The sequence below is a fragment of the Takifugu rubripes genome, chromosome 16 (assembly GCF_901000725.2).
Source record: "Takifugu rubripes chromosome 16, fTakRub1.2, whole genome shotgun sequence".
Taxonomy (NCBI): Eukaryota; Metazoa; Chordata; class Actinopteri; order Tetraodontiformes; family Tetraodontidae; genus Takifugu; species Takifugu rubripes.
Window position 1 is genome coordinate 1,504,484 of NC_042300.1, and position 15,381 is coordinate 1,519,864.

Below are 15,381 nucleotides of genomic sequence, written 5' to 3' on the forward strand. Positions count from 1 at the left end.
TTTCCCTCTCTGAGGAGCTGGGTGAGAATGCTGGTTTGGTAAATGGAGTGGGTTAATGGCATCCGTTTTGATCTCTGTGGCCATATTTGCCACAGTGCTTGTGTTGCATGGATGTTGTACACCTTGTATTGGCAGAAAGGCTGAAGAAGAATGCTCTTTCCAAGACCATGTATCAGCAGGTTAAACAGGGAGAAGACACAGAAGAACCAGGGATGATGATTGCTGAGGCAGAGGACCAGTCAAATATTTGCAGAGGATCAGTCCTGGACACAGAGGAACTCTTGAATGGCCTCCACTACCACTACAAGTGCACCACTACCAGGGTAACCAACAGCAGCAGGATGTAGTCATTGGCACTTGGTTGTGTCTTTGGTCTAATAAACCAACAACTTCTGCTATAATGCCAAAAATTATATGGGACATAATTTTTGGCATTATAGCAGAAGTTGTTGGTTTATGTGATCCAAACTAAGACTAGAATAAAAAAATGTTAATGTATAAATGTCATTTCTTTGTCTTTACATTAAAAAAAAAAAAAAAAGCTTTTTCATGTAGTTTTGTTTTGTTTTGGTATGAGACAAATTTTATTTGACCTAATTTACCCTTGGGTGGAATCAAGAGTTCCTCATTCTGGGAAGTTAAATATGTTTTATAGACATAAATCATATTTGAATCATTATCACTTGGATCGACCTACATGCCAAAGGTCTACATAAAAGTGATATGAAATGCTATGACCATCACCATCAAAGGTGGGATTATTCCAAAATAAAAATGTATTTTTGCATTTCACACTTTAAATCAAGTAAATAAAATGCACCTTATTTCAGATAATCATCATCTGCTTGATATCCACGATTCTGGACTCCTTCATTTCCCTCCGTATGTCTCCCATTGGTGTTTTTCTGGCTATCCACAGGGTGTGTTACATTTCCAGATGTTCCATAATGTGTCTTGTCTGGTCCAGAAGAGAGCTGAATCATCTTTGTCTGGGTTCTTCTCAAACTGTCCATAGCTTGGCTGCTTGTTGTCTGTTAATGAAATGGAGAAAAATGCTGAGTCAATGATGAGGACCTTCCTAAGCACCGGAAGAATTTAAATATTGGTTTGTAGAAACATGCTTTCTGTAGTATGCTTGCTTTACCTTTTGGTTATGATCATAAAGATCTATAGCATACTGGTATTTGGCTGCATTCAGGCCAAGTGCAGCAGCGAGTCTCTCTCCAAGGAAATCACAAGCTGTATTTTGGAAAGAACCCCATTAGTCATTTTCTCTCACTCTTAAAATTACAATTTTTCTATCCCCATGTGCAATGTAACATACTCAGCAATGAAACTCTGCCTACTAGAATCACCAGCTTCTTGAATGAGAACCGAGGCTGAAGTGGAGAAGAAGAAACAGAATGTTATGTGTGATATATGTAACATGGTGATTATCTATGGAACAATGGCCCACCTTCTGTTCACTCTCCCTGAAGGGACTGTCTGATGGCTGATCCTCTTCCTCCTCACTGTCTTTCTCTTCTAGGGTTTCACCGCTGGAGAAGTAGATGATCCTTCTCTGTTTGGTCACGGCGCAATCACCAAACTCTGTTTCCTGGATGTCTGCACATGTCTGGCATTTTCACAGGTTTTTTAATGAACTTATTTCTGTTCTTTTCTATTACCTACAGTAGCAAGACTGATTTTGGTGATCACGGTATCTCAGATCACATTTTCTAAACAACTAGTCAGTAATAACAGAAAAAAAGAATTTAAGGAAGTTACATTACACATGTATAGTGTTGCAAAGCTTACTTCCTGGTGGATGTTGGTCATTCTTCACACTTGCCAGGTCTTTAAGCGGTTGCATTCACACTGTCTTAACGTGAAGACAGAAAACTGCAGGATACAGGATCTATCCTGTAACCTGAGATAAGCAAACACAGCAAGATAGTACTTACAAGCTACCTTATAAGTGCTGTGTTATGTCTATTGAATTAAAAGCCAGAAGGCAGACTCACTGTTTCCCACTGTCAGGATGGCCGAGCGGTCTAAGGCGCTGCGTTCAGGTCGCAGTCTCCTCTGGAGGCGTGGGTTCGAATCCCACTTCTGACAATTCACTTTTTCTCAAAAACCACACCACCTTCTATACTGGGTTGACCCGACCCAGTTTTCTTTGCTCTTCACCTATTCCGATGCAGTCTTGCCAATTAGTATATGAGTAAGCGTTTTATTCACAGTATGCTGAAAACAACACAACAACAATAATAATGGCTATGAACACTGAAAATGTTTTGACATTTTGTAAGAAATACACATAAATATTATAGTCAAGTATACACTAACAAAAACATGGAACCAATATGACATGTTTATTGGCATATTATATTTCTGTGAAATTATTTAATGACATTTACATTCTAGCCAATATGTTAAGTTTTTATGTTTACTTTATGTAAAGTTTAGGGGTTTTTTTCACATTTGCTATTTGGTTCAAATCACAGCTATGGTACTAGCTATGGAGCTAGTTGATCAACCGCACAAGCGCAGTTAAGACGCCTGCAGCTGCACCCAATTGGCTCAGCTGTGCCAAATACAGATTGCTCTGTATTTCTCTGTTTCATAGGTTTAGGTTTGCTTGAGTTGTATTTGAGAAGTGGTTTGTGTCATGACTTACTGGGGCAGCGATACTGGCTGGAGGTGGGGTCTGGCTGGTTCTGGCCTGTCCTGAGCCAGCAGTGACTTGTGTCTGTGAAGCAATGCAGTCCATCTACGTTTCTTCTGTTATAACTGCAAATATTACTATTTCATTTAAAACCCTACATACCTTTGTAAATTTCCATGCCATGCTTAAATTTGGAGTTGCAGCTGCAACATGTCTCCCTCCGAATTTTGACTTGTTGAACTCAATCAAAATAAAGCAAAAGATATCATATATTGTCAAACTAAAAGAAAACAAAATGCCAAACCATTATTGTCAATTTTTAAATGTGAATAACTATCCAAATACCATTGCCAGGGTCAACACTGGGGTCCTTCGGACATCTCTGCCTGAAGGGCTTTGCTACAGGACAGGAGCAGGGGCAGGAGCAGAAGCAGGAGCAGGAGGAGGAGCAGGGGCAGGAGCAGGAGCAGGAGCAGGAGGAGGAGGAGGAGCAGGAGCAGGAGCAGGAGCAGGAGGAGGAGGAGGAGGAGGAGGAGGAGCAGGGGCAGGAGCAGGGGCTTGAGGGACAGCTGCTGCAGCTGCTTTGTTCAGATGGAGTAGTAGTGACACTAATTAGTTTGTGCAACTTTTATTCAACAATACCAATAACTGATTCAGCATTTGTTGCATTGCATTAACCTTGCTGCCTGCTGAAAAGGGTGGACCCATGGCACCTGGAAGACCAGTCAGGTCTGTTGGGGGGGGGTGGCGGCTGTGGATTTGCTGCACCTGGCTGTCCCTTCATGACAGAGCAGAAGCATCATTACTTAACTCATTGCATTAACTGCACTTTACAAATAAACTAAACTGAAACGAACTCACACGCATGCACACACATACACACTGTTACCTTCTGTACGTGGAACCCACAGATGCAATTTGTCATGTCTCCGAACAAGGATCTTTTCAGTAATTGCAAATTTACATTATATCACATTTATTCAACCTAGAAATTATAACCTTGGAATTAATATAGGGCCCAATTTTTATCAGTATTAATAGTATAATTTAATAAGCTACATACCTCTTGATAAAAATCAAACCATTTTCTTTGTCGGGGGGGCTGGCCTGTTGCCCTCCCTTGCAGGCCAGACCCCAGTGCTGGCAAACTGAGGAAGGCGAGACATCCACTCTCCGTCTCCCATCGCCTTGTGTGATTACTTTGCTGCTGCCTTTGATGACATAAATACACAGACATTGTTTAAATGCATGCCATCAAAATAAACGTATGAGCAGACATTAGGGGTCATGCCCTGAACCCACCAAGGGCATTTGCATGAGTGTGTGAACATTTGACGCTCAGATCAGCAGCACATGAGTAACAAAGGAGAGGAGGAAGTCATGTATTTAATTTTATGTAATGAAAGAGGGCTGCAGCTTTTTTCCCCTCACTCTATTGTATATAATAACCATTACTGCTAATAAAGAAACGAAACTACAGCGACACATGCGTCAGCGTTGTCAGTAAAGTAAGTGTCAAAATAGACTTCCAGCGCCCCCCCCCCCCCCTATCAAAATGTGGGATCAATAAAGTCTTTTATCCTTTATCCTTATCCTTAAAATGTTGCTCCACTGTAGTAGCAGCAGTGGGGGTGGGGGAGTACACAACAATGTAATAAAGGAGTAATTACTCCACACCGCTAATATGTCACAAGCGCACTTTAGCCGATGACTCTATTGTAGTTTTGCAAAAACCCGTCGACGTATTAGCAACTAGCGGCTAGCGAAGACTCGCGAAACACGAACATATAACACGACAACATGACAAAATCGAAAACAACGCAAGTTCTCCCGAATAATATATAATCGACCATTTCGTATGTGTCGCTAAACACTCACCATATCGATAGTGTTTATTTGCCGATTTCTACTAAGAGATGAATGAAGTGGTTGCGCGCAATTTAAGCTAATGAACAGCGGTTGCGCAATTTAATGAGCAAAAAAACGAGAAGGCGGGATCAACCTGCCGTTTGTCAAAAATTGAGCACTGTGAGTGGTCAGTGAGGGGAATTTAGACGAAGGGGGAAGAATCGACCAATCATATTGAGGTCTGAAATTCGGAGCTGCGGCGATTGGCTGATCCCGTCTAAATGCTGTCAAAATCTTCGGTATCGGGCCGTGGGTCCTTTGGTACCGGGCCGCACAAAAAAGAAACTTTCTAAAGAAGTTTGTTTTTTGCTCATTTTGCTATCTTGGGATTTAATTTAGCAGGATGTAACACGTGACTTGTGGACGTGCGTCAAGTGAGACGGTGTAACAGAGAGAATTCGGTCACTTTTCAAAATAAAGCATCATTTTCGAAAAAATAGAAAAAATAATTTCCATTTTTTAATTTTTTTTTTCGAAAATGATGCTTTTGTCACCGATTCTGTTCATAACTTTTATGGACAGAATTTCTAGGTGCAGTCATGGTGTTGAGGGGGTCCGGTTTGGTGACCTCAGGATCGGGTCTCTGCTCTTTGCAGATGATGTGGTCCTGTTGGCGTCATCAGCCCGTGACCTTGAACGATCACTGGATCGGTTCGCCGCTGCATGTGAAGCGGCTGGGATGAAAATCAGCACCTCCAAATCCGAGGCCATGGTTCTCAACTGGAAAAAGGTGGAGTGCCTTCTCCGGGTCAAGGAGGAAATCCTGCCCCAAGTGGAGGAGTTCAAGTACCTCGGGGTCTTGTTCACGAGTGAGGGAAGAATGGAGCAGGAGATCGGCAGGCCGATCCGTAGTGGTGAAGAGAGAGCTGAGCCAAAAGGCTAAGCTCTCGATTTACCGGTCGATCTTCGTTCCTACCCTCACCTATGGTCATGAGCTTTGGGTAATGACCGAAAGAACAAGATCACTGGTACAAGCGGCCGAAATGATCTTCCTCCGTAGGGTGGCTGGGCTCTCCCTTAGAGATAGAGATAAGCTCTGCCATCCGGGAGGAGCTCGGAGTAGAGCCGCTGCTCCTCCGCGTTGAGTGGAGCCAGATGAGGTGGCTTGGGCACCTAGTTAGGATGCCCTCCCTGGTGAGGTGTGCAGGGCATGTCCCTCCGGTAGGAGACCCCTGGGAAGACCCAGGACACTTTGGAGAGACTATGTCTCTCGACTGGTCTGGGAACGCCTGGGGATCCCCCCGGATGAGCTGGAAGAAGTTGCTGGGGAGAGGGAAGTCTGGGCTTCTCTTCTTAGGCTGTTGCCCCCGTGACCCAACCCTGGATAAGCGGTAGAGGATGGATGGATGGATGGATGGATGGATGGATGGATGGATGGATGGATGGATGGATGGAGAAATTGCCTAGGAGGCACCCTCAATCAGCTAATATAACATTATCCTACTTTTAAGTTAGCGAGGTCAGGCACAAAGTGTGCGTGTGTGTGTGTGTGCGTGTCTGCGTGTGTGTGTGCTAGCCAGCAATACTGTTGCCTACTGTTAGCTAACAAGACTGTTAGCCAATATTAGCTAACACAATAGTGTGTTACCTACCTAAATCCAATATTGTTAGCTAACACCAAAGTAAGCTAATCTGATTTTACATTTCCCGCATTTGATCATTAATTTGATCACATATTATAATCTGTCAATAAAAAATAAGTTCATAAAAAGAGATAATATTTGCATGTATGTTGCTGTGTATAAATGACCACCTGAGTGGTGAATGCTGACATCGGATGTGAGTGGGACAGTCAGAGTTGCTAAGAATAACAGGTTCAGAGAAGATTGAATAGGAACTGCTTGGGGTCATTTTTGACCCCACTTGTGGAAGAGTGGGGTAGTGATACAAAAAGTGCAATTTCTTAAAATTAATGAAATATGAAAAAGGCAAATGGTATCATGTCGCAAACACGTTTTATGAGGAATACCTGGAATATGAATTTATTATAACTTTTCAATTTAAAGATTTTGAAGAAAAACACTCAATTGGGTGATTTTTGACTCCACCTGTGCATACATAATGCAAAACAACAATCTATTGAAATAAACAAATGCAAATGAAAAAATATCAACTACTAGGACTAATATACTGAATACATAACTGTGATGAATTGTAATTGTTGATTTGAAGTCAGCTTTCCATGTGTCCATTTCTTACATGATGCAGGATTATTATTGCTTTTTAATTGTACATGGATGTTGTGTTCATGTTCACATTAAAGATTTCAATTAAAAAAGAAACAGTTGAAGGATAGCCTGTAGAGCTGATATTTTTGTGATATTCTCTACTCCCATGTGCTGTTTCCGTAAGCAGCACCCCGGTAGAGGATCTGGCTGTGGGGTAAAACCCTCTAATGGCCCTCGGACATGTGACTATTCATGGAGTTACTTCAACGGTGAAGGGAAGTCAGTACATTTGTATTTTTCCACAAAATCTTTTCTTGCATAGCCAAATGAAGACCTGTATACAAAAGTCTTAACTCAGAGGTAGTTTTTGGAAAGTCCAAGTCCAAGACTGCAGTGTCCAAACGCCTTGTCTCCTTTCTTCCTCCATCACTGGTGTATCCCTCAGATGTACTGGCACAGGGGCACCATGAAGGGAGAGGAGCTCCTTAAATCTTACATCTCTCTGTTTATCATCATGGTGATGGATGGTTTCTCCCAAGCCTGTGAAGTGAAGAAACGATTAAGACAGGAAGCTCTTACAAACAGCAGATGCTGAAGGAATCCCACCGTTTTTGGCACAAAGGCGATCTCCACAGCACTGGGTTTCACCAGGGGGATCCTGGCATTCTGCACAATGGCACCCTTGGAATCCTTCTTCGGGGACGTCCTCCCTGCTGCTAATTTTTCCCTCTGCACTGTGCCCGATTTGGACTTGCCCTGTTGGGAACAAACACATTCTCAAAATTCACAAATGTGAATATTGAGAATCAGACAACAAGATTTCTGAACAGTGCCTGTTCGTATGTAGTGTGGACATATGTAGTCTAGCAAATGAGTTATCCTGAATTTTGGTTTATCAGATGTTTAAGATTACTTTGAAGTTTAAAATCATGGGTGGGGAAGATGTTTGAAAGTTAACAAGGTCCTCCAGTATAAAACATCTGAAAATCTCACCTAGATCAGACTGACCTGTATACTGTGAAGGCTGTGGCTGTCTATACATCAACCAAAGGACATGTGTCTATGTCCAAAAAGCTCCCAACATGCACTAAACATGCAAAATGCTGCTGCCTAGTTGACTTTCACGCTTTTCTTCTTGCAGACTAGAGCAACATGTCTTATCCTTTTCCTGTTGGACTTAACACCCTTCATTTCACTAATGCCACATTGGGCATTAGTGGGAGGATATGGTCCAAGCTTGGCAGGCAGTACTATGAGCTGGTGTTCTATCACTGTAACATCCAAGAATGACAGAATGAATGTGGTTGAGTGTTCTGTTTAGTAGTTATATTTTTGAGTCAAAAAGGTCATGATGTGCAGTAAATACATATCTGGTATGCCTGGGGGAAACCAACAAGGGTTAATAGAACACATTTTGACCAATTTAGTGGGGCTCCCTCCATACTTGATCACAACAACTCTAGTTACACACTTCTAAGGTACACTATGCCATCTCAATGATTTCACTTCTGTTGACATTTGAAGTAAATTCAAATGAGAAAAGGGTGAGCTTGCCCGTCCTCTGGAGGTTTCCGTAACTGTCACGAACGCATCAAAGTCAAACGTGGATCTTTTCTACTCCAAGTCCCTAAAATGGCTGAGCTAACTCCAACTGTTCGGCAGGTAAATTTCAATGTATATCTTCGCAGGCACTAAGCCCCACCCCCTCCACCACCATCTTGTTGGTGATTGGTTGGAACGTTGTTTATGTTTTGATGTACAGCCGGACCCCTGACTGTTTCACTGACGTTTACGAGCCCGTGCTCTCTCCAGACTAGACAGTTGGAGTTTATTTAGAGGGCAGGAAGCTCGCAGATCACGTGGAGATGCCAGCGATTTGAGGAAAAAATTTAATTGCGCTGAAACCATACAAGATCGCATCGTGCACCTTTATGGTCAAATAAATGTCCTTCAGTGACCATTGGATTATGCCTAATAATTTTATCTTTATTGTCTTTGAATGATTTTTCATGTCTTTTTGCATCAAACCCTGGAGCCATATCAAATAGAGTGAATACCAACGCTGTAATTCCAAAGGAAATTGGGAGATTTGGGGCTAAGTTCATTCTTATATTGCTTTTTTCCTCAGGACTTTACACCATTCTCAAGTTCAGCAAACTGCAGTCGGTCACAATTAGTAATCCAGTAGCCTGTCACTCTAAAAACCAACAATACTAGTGTATTGTTAGAATTACACTTGTTTGCCTGGAGACATACTACACATCCTGCTTAATCTAAAATGACTCAAGGATTTCAGGTTTAGCCAGCGTACAATATTATTACATTAATGTTACTATATTACAGGCACTGAGGAGGAAATCATTATTTCTACAGGGGGGTAGGAGCAAAATCAGGAAGTGGGACTTTTCTCACATGAAAATACACGTCTGGATTATGCTTAGTCAGAATTCCTAAATGTAACTCATCTTACAGTTATATTTCTTTTATAAATCTATTACTTGAAAGTGGTAAATTGCAATGCTAGTATGTGAATAAAAATGGGCACAAGGTGCAGGTTCTGTATTTTTTCTACTTGTAAACTGAAACATCTGAGTCGAAGTTGATTACAAGTTCCACAGATATCCCTTTACTGGTTTGGATGTCTCATCATGAAAAATGTAGGAGCACATGGAATTCCAGAGTGTGTTAGAGTGAGGGAGATTGAAAATCCTTGAATGTGACATATTATTGAAACGTTTATAACGAGCTTGATAAATTTATGGAAAAATACTCAATGGAATTAGAAGATTGATCAGCTGATGGGAGACTGGCCAGGGATCTTCGTCCCATTATTTGGGTACCTTTGTTTTGGCAGGTTTATCCTTTTTAGCTTCATCCATTTTTCCACTACTTGGTGGTGACATTTCCATTTTTTCTTGGATCAGCTCAATCACTCTGGCGTCTGCGTAACTTTTGGCGATGTCCATGCAGGTTTGACCTGACGGGAAGAAAGCAGCAACGTTCAACACACGACACGTCACTCCTACTCTGTTAGGTTTGTGAATCTGGTTAAACTCGATTATCCCCCCCCCCCCACTGTTTTCCAGATTTAGGGTCAGACCTGTTTTATTCACAACGTTGACATCTGCCCCCGATTTGAGGAGGACATCCACACAGGAGGGCCGAGAGCTCTGAATGGCCCTCATGAGGGGTGTGGCCCCGTTGAGGGCGAGAGCATCAACGGCAGCCCCGGCCTCAAGCAAGAGTTCAACGATTTCCACATGGCCAGCACAAGCTGCATGGTGGAGGGGTGTCCAAATGAACTGGTCCGGCTTGCTCACATCCACCCTGTCAGAAATTAGATTATAGAAATTAGAAAAGTTTTGTTTTGTTTTTTTAACCCCATTATCTGTTTTGTAGTGGTAATTGTTAAACACTGTTATCAGGATTACAAAAAGACTTTACAATTTGAAGTTGACATACAGATAAAAACCTCGCAGACTTGTTTTTCATTCATGAGGATTTTTTTGAGCACCAACGATTGGTTGAGCTATTTACATGCTATCAAGTAATGTGTCAAACCCTTGTAAAACAAACAGGAAACATTTCTCACCCCTTACTAATAAGGTAGCGAACCACGTCGTAGCGGCCTTCAATGCAGGCCACCATTAGTGGCGTCTTGTACATTGGATCATGGATGTCCACAGGGATCCCCTGTTTCAACGCCAGGTCCAAGGACTGCACATCTTCATTTCGCACACAGTTGTTGATAGCGATGAACTCCTTGTCCGGCTGGTCTATGTACCACCGGGTGTCGTCCAGTAAGGGATGCAGCGGTGGGTTATAGAGGTTGAAATGGCTGCTGTCTATGGGGTTGTACTTCTCAATCATGTAGAGGGGAGGGCCCCCTCCACTTCGCCGAGGCATATTCTCAGGTGGGAGGATGCAAATCGGAAAAGGGATAACAAATTTCCCCTTTTTCTTAGCTTTTGGTCCTTTTGGTTGCTTTTTCTTCTTTTGCTGAAGGAAAGTTGAGTAAAGGAACTGTTTGTTGATGTACTTGGTACCTTTGATGAATTCTGTAATGTTGATGTGGCATTCTGTCTTCTCTTCAATGTTGGAGACGACCTGGAGAAGTTGGTCTACTTCAATGGGGGCTTTCAGCTCCTCCAGCACCGAAATGAACCTCTCAGTGGGAGTGGTGGCTGAATCCTTCCCGAAGGCTTTCCAAAGTTCTTTTTCATGGACCTGAGACCAGTCGTGGAGAGTCAGAGCCCAGACTACAGTCATCAGGCCGCTGCTGGAGCGTTTTCCATGTTGCTTTTCAGCTTTCTTCATCTCTTTTGCCACGTCTTTGTAAGATGCGTCTAGTGCGATTTGACGTGGTAGTACTCCATCTTTGTCCTTAATTAAGGGGTTACACCCTAAAGAGGGGGGGAATTTGAGAAAAACTTGAATTTCTAGAATGATTACCATTTGCTGGGCACATGAAATAAAGGAAATATCCTCTGAAAATGGCATCTCTAAGTAGATCTTTGTGACATAATATCAACAAATCCTCAGTCGTGTGCTGCTGTTCCTCTCATCCTTCTCTTTCACACTCAACCGAGGCTTAACTGTACTGCCCGAACTCTATCACGGTACCTCTTTGTGCCAGGAACTTGCAACATTTAACATCTCCAGTGGCGGCAGCATAATGTAAGGGTGTGCATTCGTCTTTGTCTATCGTGCACATCCTTGCACAGTATCCAGACAGCACCATAATTACCTGAAAGACACAAAACACATTTAACAACCCAAGAGCTTTTGTCGAGACATCAATAAATATCAACACTGTATTTAAATGCTGTTTTTGTACCTGTGACTACATGATGCATCATTTTTTTACTTTTCAGGTTTTCGTAATGGTCGTTACTCTGTCAATACCATTTGGTCCCAACTTGCCTTTATTTAGTCATACAGTATTTCGTTACCTCACCTCCAGAAAACTCCCCATGGCAGCATAATGCACTGCCGTGAGCTGATTCAAGTCCACCATGTTGGGGTCTCCACCTTTGATTAAAATGGCCTGAACAAGCTCCAGGAATCCCCTCTTGGCAGCCTCCATCAACGCTGTGACACCAGTTTCCTGAAGAGGAAGCAGCAGAAGTATATTATTTGTTTTTCCAGCAGCAACTCAACTTTGCTGCTCCTTCATTTTCTGACCAGATTTCTTGCGTTGGGATCTACTCCGTTCTCCAGCATGTGGAGGCACATCGATATGCTGTCCTCCATTTTTTCGCACATCTGCTGGAAGACGTGAATACCCCGCCATGATACGCTGTTGACCTCTGCCCGTGCTGCCATCACCATCTGAAGGCAGCAAGCGTGGTTCTCAGTGGGATAAACACAGTAGAACAGCACACCTAAAAGGAGAGAATTACAACTGAGCTTTAGCTTTGAGGCTAGTAGGCACACTTGGTTTCCAGAACAATCACAGGGCTCATTTGTGCATTTAGGACTGAAGAGAACCTTTAACATCCAATATCAGGAGTGTGGAAAACACAAAATTATGGAGATCTCTGCTGGTCTTTTGCAAATTTATTCAGTTGCAGTTAATTGATTTAAGGTCATACCCAATCCAGACCAGCAGGAAATAAATCAGCTGATGACCTCAGGCTGACTCTCATTATCACAAAAACGGAAAACTACTCAGGAAAATATGTGGTACTCGGCCTACAAAGCACATAACATTGCTTTGACGATAAGAACAAACCTGATACCACCCTGTACTCACTGGAGAGTACTGGGTGGTATCAGGTTCCTGAGCAAGATCCAGAGGACAGGCTCAGCATAGTCTTAATCTGTAATTAGATGTGCCTACAGAGCCATGCCACAGGCATGAAGATGGAAGCCCACAAATGCAATTTAACATTCAATGTAAAAAAGGTAAATGGGAATGAATGCTGGTGCAACATAATTCATTCATGAAGGCATCCATGGCCCAGACGCTCTGTAATCAAGATTATGATGAAGTGTGCTTTGAGAAGCTACTGAGCAGCTTCTAGTTCACTGACAGGAGTCATCCAGGATATTACCCTCATCAATATCTAAACAGATACTCTACATATGTATGAACTGGAAGACAAGGCAGGACCTGCCACTCAAACTTAATATGGGAAAATCTCTCTGAGCACATCAACGTTTGACCACAACTCAGATGGTTTGGATTCTGTTTTTGGAAACTTAAATGCGAAATGAAGAAAGACAAATTTTCCATGATAAAAAATATTGTATGTGTATGACCCTCATCACCTTGGCCCTCCTTGTCCCGAAGAGTTAAGTCGGCGTTATTCTCTATCAGCAGATTCAGCATGGCTTCGTTTCCCAGTTCAGTGGCCATCATCGCTGGGGTGCGACCCATCTTGTCCTGGACATTGATTTGTGCCCCCTTGGACAAGAGGAAGCTGACCATCTCTGTTAACAGCCATGCAAATCTCAGTTTGACACAATTTGGCCTGGTCAATAGTGGGCAATAGATTACCTGGGCAATAGATTACTCACTACTTTTACCCGAGAACATGTTAGTAATGTGCTTTTTCTTGTAAATATATGTGAAATCCCATGTACCCCCAATAAACTGTTTTACTTTTACTTACACTTCTAAAATGTGTTTAAAAGAAAAATGCAACGTAAGAATACAACAATGTCTGCCGCAGCTAAGTCGCCCTAACAAAGAACTGCGATTCTTTAAAGTCTCGCTGGTAAAAGAAGACGACTGTCACCTAAATTGTTGGTTAAAGTTGCCGCATGAAGTACTCCTATCCAATCTTTGGGTTCGGTTAGGTGGATAAGATTTTCAACCCCAAGCAGTAATATCCTTTCCACTTCGGGCTTGTTGCCGTCATTGACAAGCTGCAGGAGCCGGTAGATCTGACGGACCTCCAGCCGACCCTCTGCTACCTTGGTACTCATGGTAAGGTACTAAGCCTCCTGGGAAATAAAGATAGATTGGATATTAGTTTTAGAGTGTCTACATTTAAGTAACAAAGTAATTTAACGATGCACATCTCTAGTTAGAGCCTGTACCACATAAAATATGGATTTGTATGTCTTATGCTGAATGTTTTTTTGTCTTATTTTTTCTTCCATTGTTTAAATAAATGAGTCAGTCAAACATTGTTCAGAGGCGTAAGCTCACGCTGACACTGGCAGCTAGCTGGAACTTTGTGGTACATTTGTTAGCAAGCTAACAAAAATAATGCAAAGAAATGTAATGACAAATACTAACCGCCCTGATTGAAAATGATTTTTCAAGCATTTAAATCTACAAGCTGTGTAGTTTCAGTGATTCTGTGTCTGCTATGATTCCCCCAAATTGTGCCATACGTGAAACAGCTAACAACTAAATTGATGCAATCTGCTCCACCGTAATATAAATCTAAAGTTTATCATGTGTTATAAATGTGTCTGTACATCTAAAAGGCCTTAAATTGTTTTGATGTCATCAGAGCCATTAGCCTTTGAAGTTTTGCCTCGGCCCTCTGTCTTCTGGTGCTGGACCACAGCGTTAATATGTACAAGCCCCAACAGCAGGACCCCAAACCTTGGAAGCAGCTAAATAACTTCTTGCCTTCTTCAGTTCTAATACAGTTTTAAGTATTTCTGTCAGAACACATTGGAAGACAAAATAAATTAAAATGAAGTCAAAACTTACTAATTTAAGATGGAATCAGTTACAAAGTAAACACTTAATTCTAAATTGCAAGCCAGATAATTCAGCAACTGTTTTAAATCAGTTCAAATGCTGTGTTACTTTTCACTGTTTGAAATATATGTCTTTTTTAAAAAAACTTTTGCAATGACAGAAATCTGAAAGGTTTAAAACAATATATCTGCTACTTATCCAGTGTGAAATCATGCAAGCATGCAATTATTGATATTACATCTTACAAATCCAACTGAGTTTATATTAAACGAACATGTGATTTCACATTAGAGTCTTAAAATATATTTTTCAGGTTTTTATTCTGTTTTTCCAACAAAACTCACCAAATCCACGCCATGATATAGTAGCTTTGGCTCAAACAATCCGTAATTAAATTTAATAAAGCCAATAAAAATCCTGATATTTTAGGTTTAAATCGGATTTATCCTGCTCTATGCATTTGGCACCATCTGGTCCACCTTTATGCCTCCCGGTGACACTTGTTGCGGCTTCTTTCTCACATACTTTATCTTTAAAGCACTACTTCTCACTCTGAGATCACCGACCGAAGAAAACAAAATGAGCTCCATGGAAACGGGATACAGCAAACCACGCCTCGGTGTGTTTGTGTGTTGAAACCACGCCCCTTGCTTGTTTATTGCTTTATCAATTCGTTTCGTTTCTCGTTCCCTGTACTAAACACTCAAGACCCTTTTTAAAAACCTTATTTGTTCATTGATCGATGGAACCAGAAAGTCCCATTAGATTGCAATGTCAGCCTATGAGCAGCAGGGGGTGGTGTTGCTCCTCATATGCTGGCGTGAACGCGTGCTGCGTGACTCATTTGTGGAAAACCGAAGTGTGATGAAATGTCTTTGGCAGAGGTTCGGGCTCTCCACGTGCTTCCGGTTTCAGCAATCTCCTAAATCACTGCTCCCTCACGCCTTGGTTTTATTAATGATTCTAGTGTGTGACTGCAGAAATGAGTGGGT

At 41.9% G+C, this 15,381-nt stretch overlaps 2 protein-coding genes, 1 long non-coding RNA gene and 1 other non-coding gene across 4 annotated transcripts; 1 reads left to right on the top strand and 3 right to left on the bottom strand.

Annotated features, from left to right (window-relative positions):
- Positions 1-555: 555 nt before the first annotated feature.
- LOC105417506 (protein FAM177A1-like) lies at positions 556-3,119 on the bottom strand. Its single transcript, XM_029849728.1, has 9 exons — positions 2,993-3,119; positions 2,810-2,887; positions 2,660-2,731; positions 2,004-2,226; positions 1,798-1,909; positions 1,457-1,615; positions 1,325-1,379; positions 1,145-1,239; positions 556-1,031 (listed from the first exon to the last, which is right to left on the bottom strand). Exons 5-9 carry the CDS (start codon positions 1,816-1,818, stop codon positions 822-824), a joined length of 540 nt encoding a protein of 179 aa, XP_029705588.1. The 5' UTR covers positions 1,819-1,909; positions 2,004-2,226; positions 2,660-2,731; positions 2,810-2,887; positions 2,993-3,119; the 3' UTR covers positions 556-821.
- trnal-cag (transfer RNA leucine (anticodon CAG)) lies at positions 2,015-2,097 on the top strand. Its single transcript has one exon. It is a non-coding gene; the product is annotated as a tRNA-Leu (tRNA).
- A 21-nt stretch (positions 3,120-3,140) lies between the features above and the next one.
- LOC115252991 (uncharacterized) lies at positions 3,141-4,620 on the bottom strand. Its single transcript, XR_003891304.1, has 3 exons — positions 4,526-4,620; positions 3,711-3,834; positions 3,141-3,425 (listed from the first exon to the last, which is right to left on the bottom strand). It is a non-coding gene; the product is annotated as an uncharacterized lncRNA (long non-coding RNA).
- Positions 4,621-7,021: 2,401 nt separating this feature from the next.
- On the bottom strand, positions 7,022-15,366 carry ankef1a (ankyrin repeat and EF-hand domain containing 1a). The gene is made up of 11 exons (XM_029849387.1): positions 14,734-15,366; positions 13,467-13,674; positions 12,997-13,158; positions 11,908-12,107; positions 11,681-11,830; positions 11,347-11,470; positions 10,316-11,126; positions 9,824-10,050; positions 9,564-9,700; positions 7,330-7,479; positions 7,022-7,263 (listed from the first exon to the last, which is right to left on the bottom strand). Exons 2-11 carry the CDS (start codon positions 13,654-13,656, stop codon positions 7,216-7,218), a joined length of 2,199 nt encoding a protein of 732 aa, XP_029705247.1. The 5' UTR covers positions 13,657-13,674; positions 14,734-15,366; the 3' UTR covers positions 7,022-7,215.
- Between the last annotated feature and the right edge of the window lie 15 nt (positions 15,367-15,381).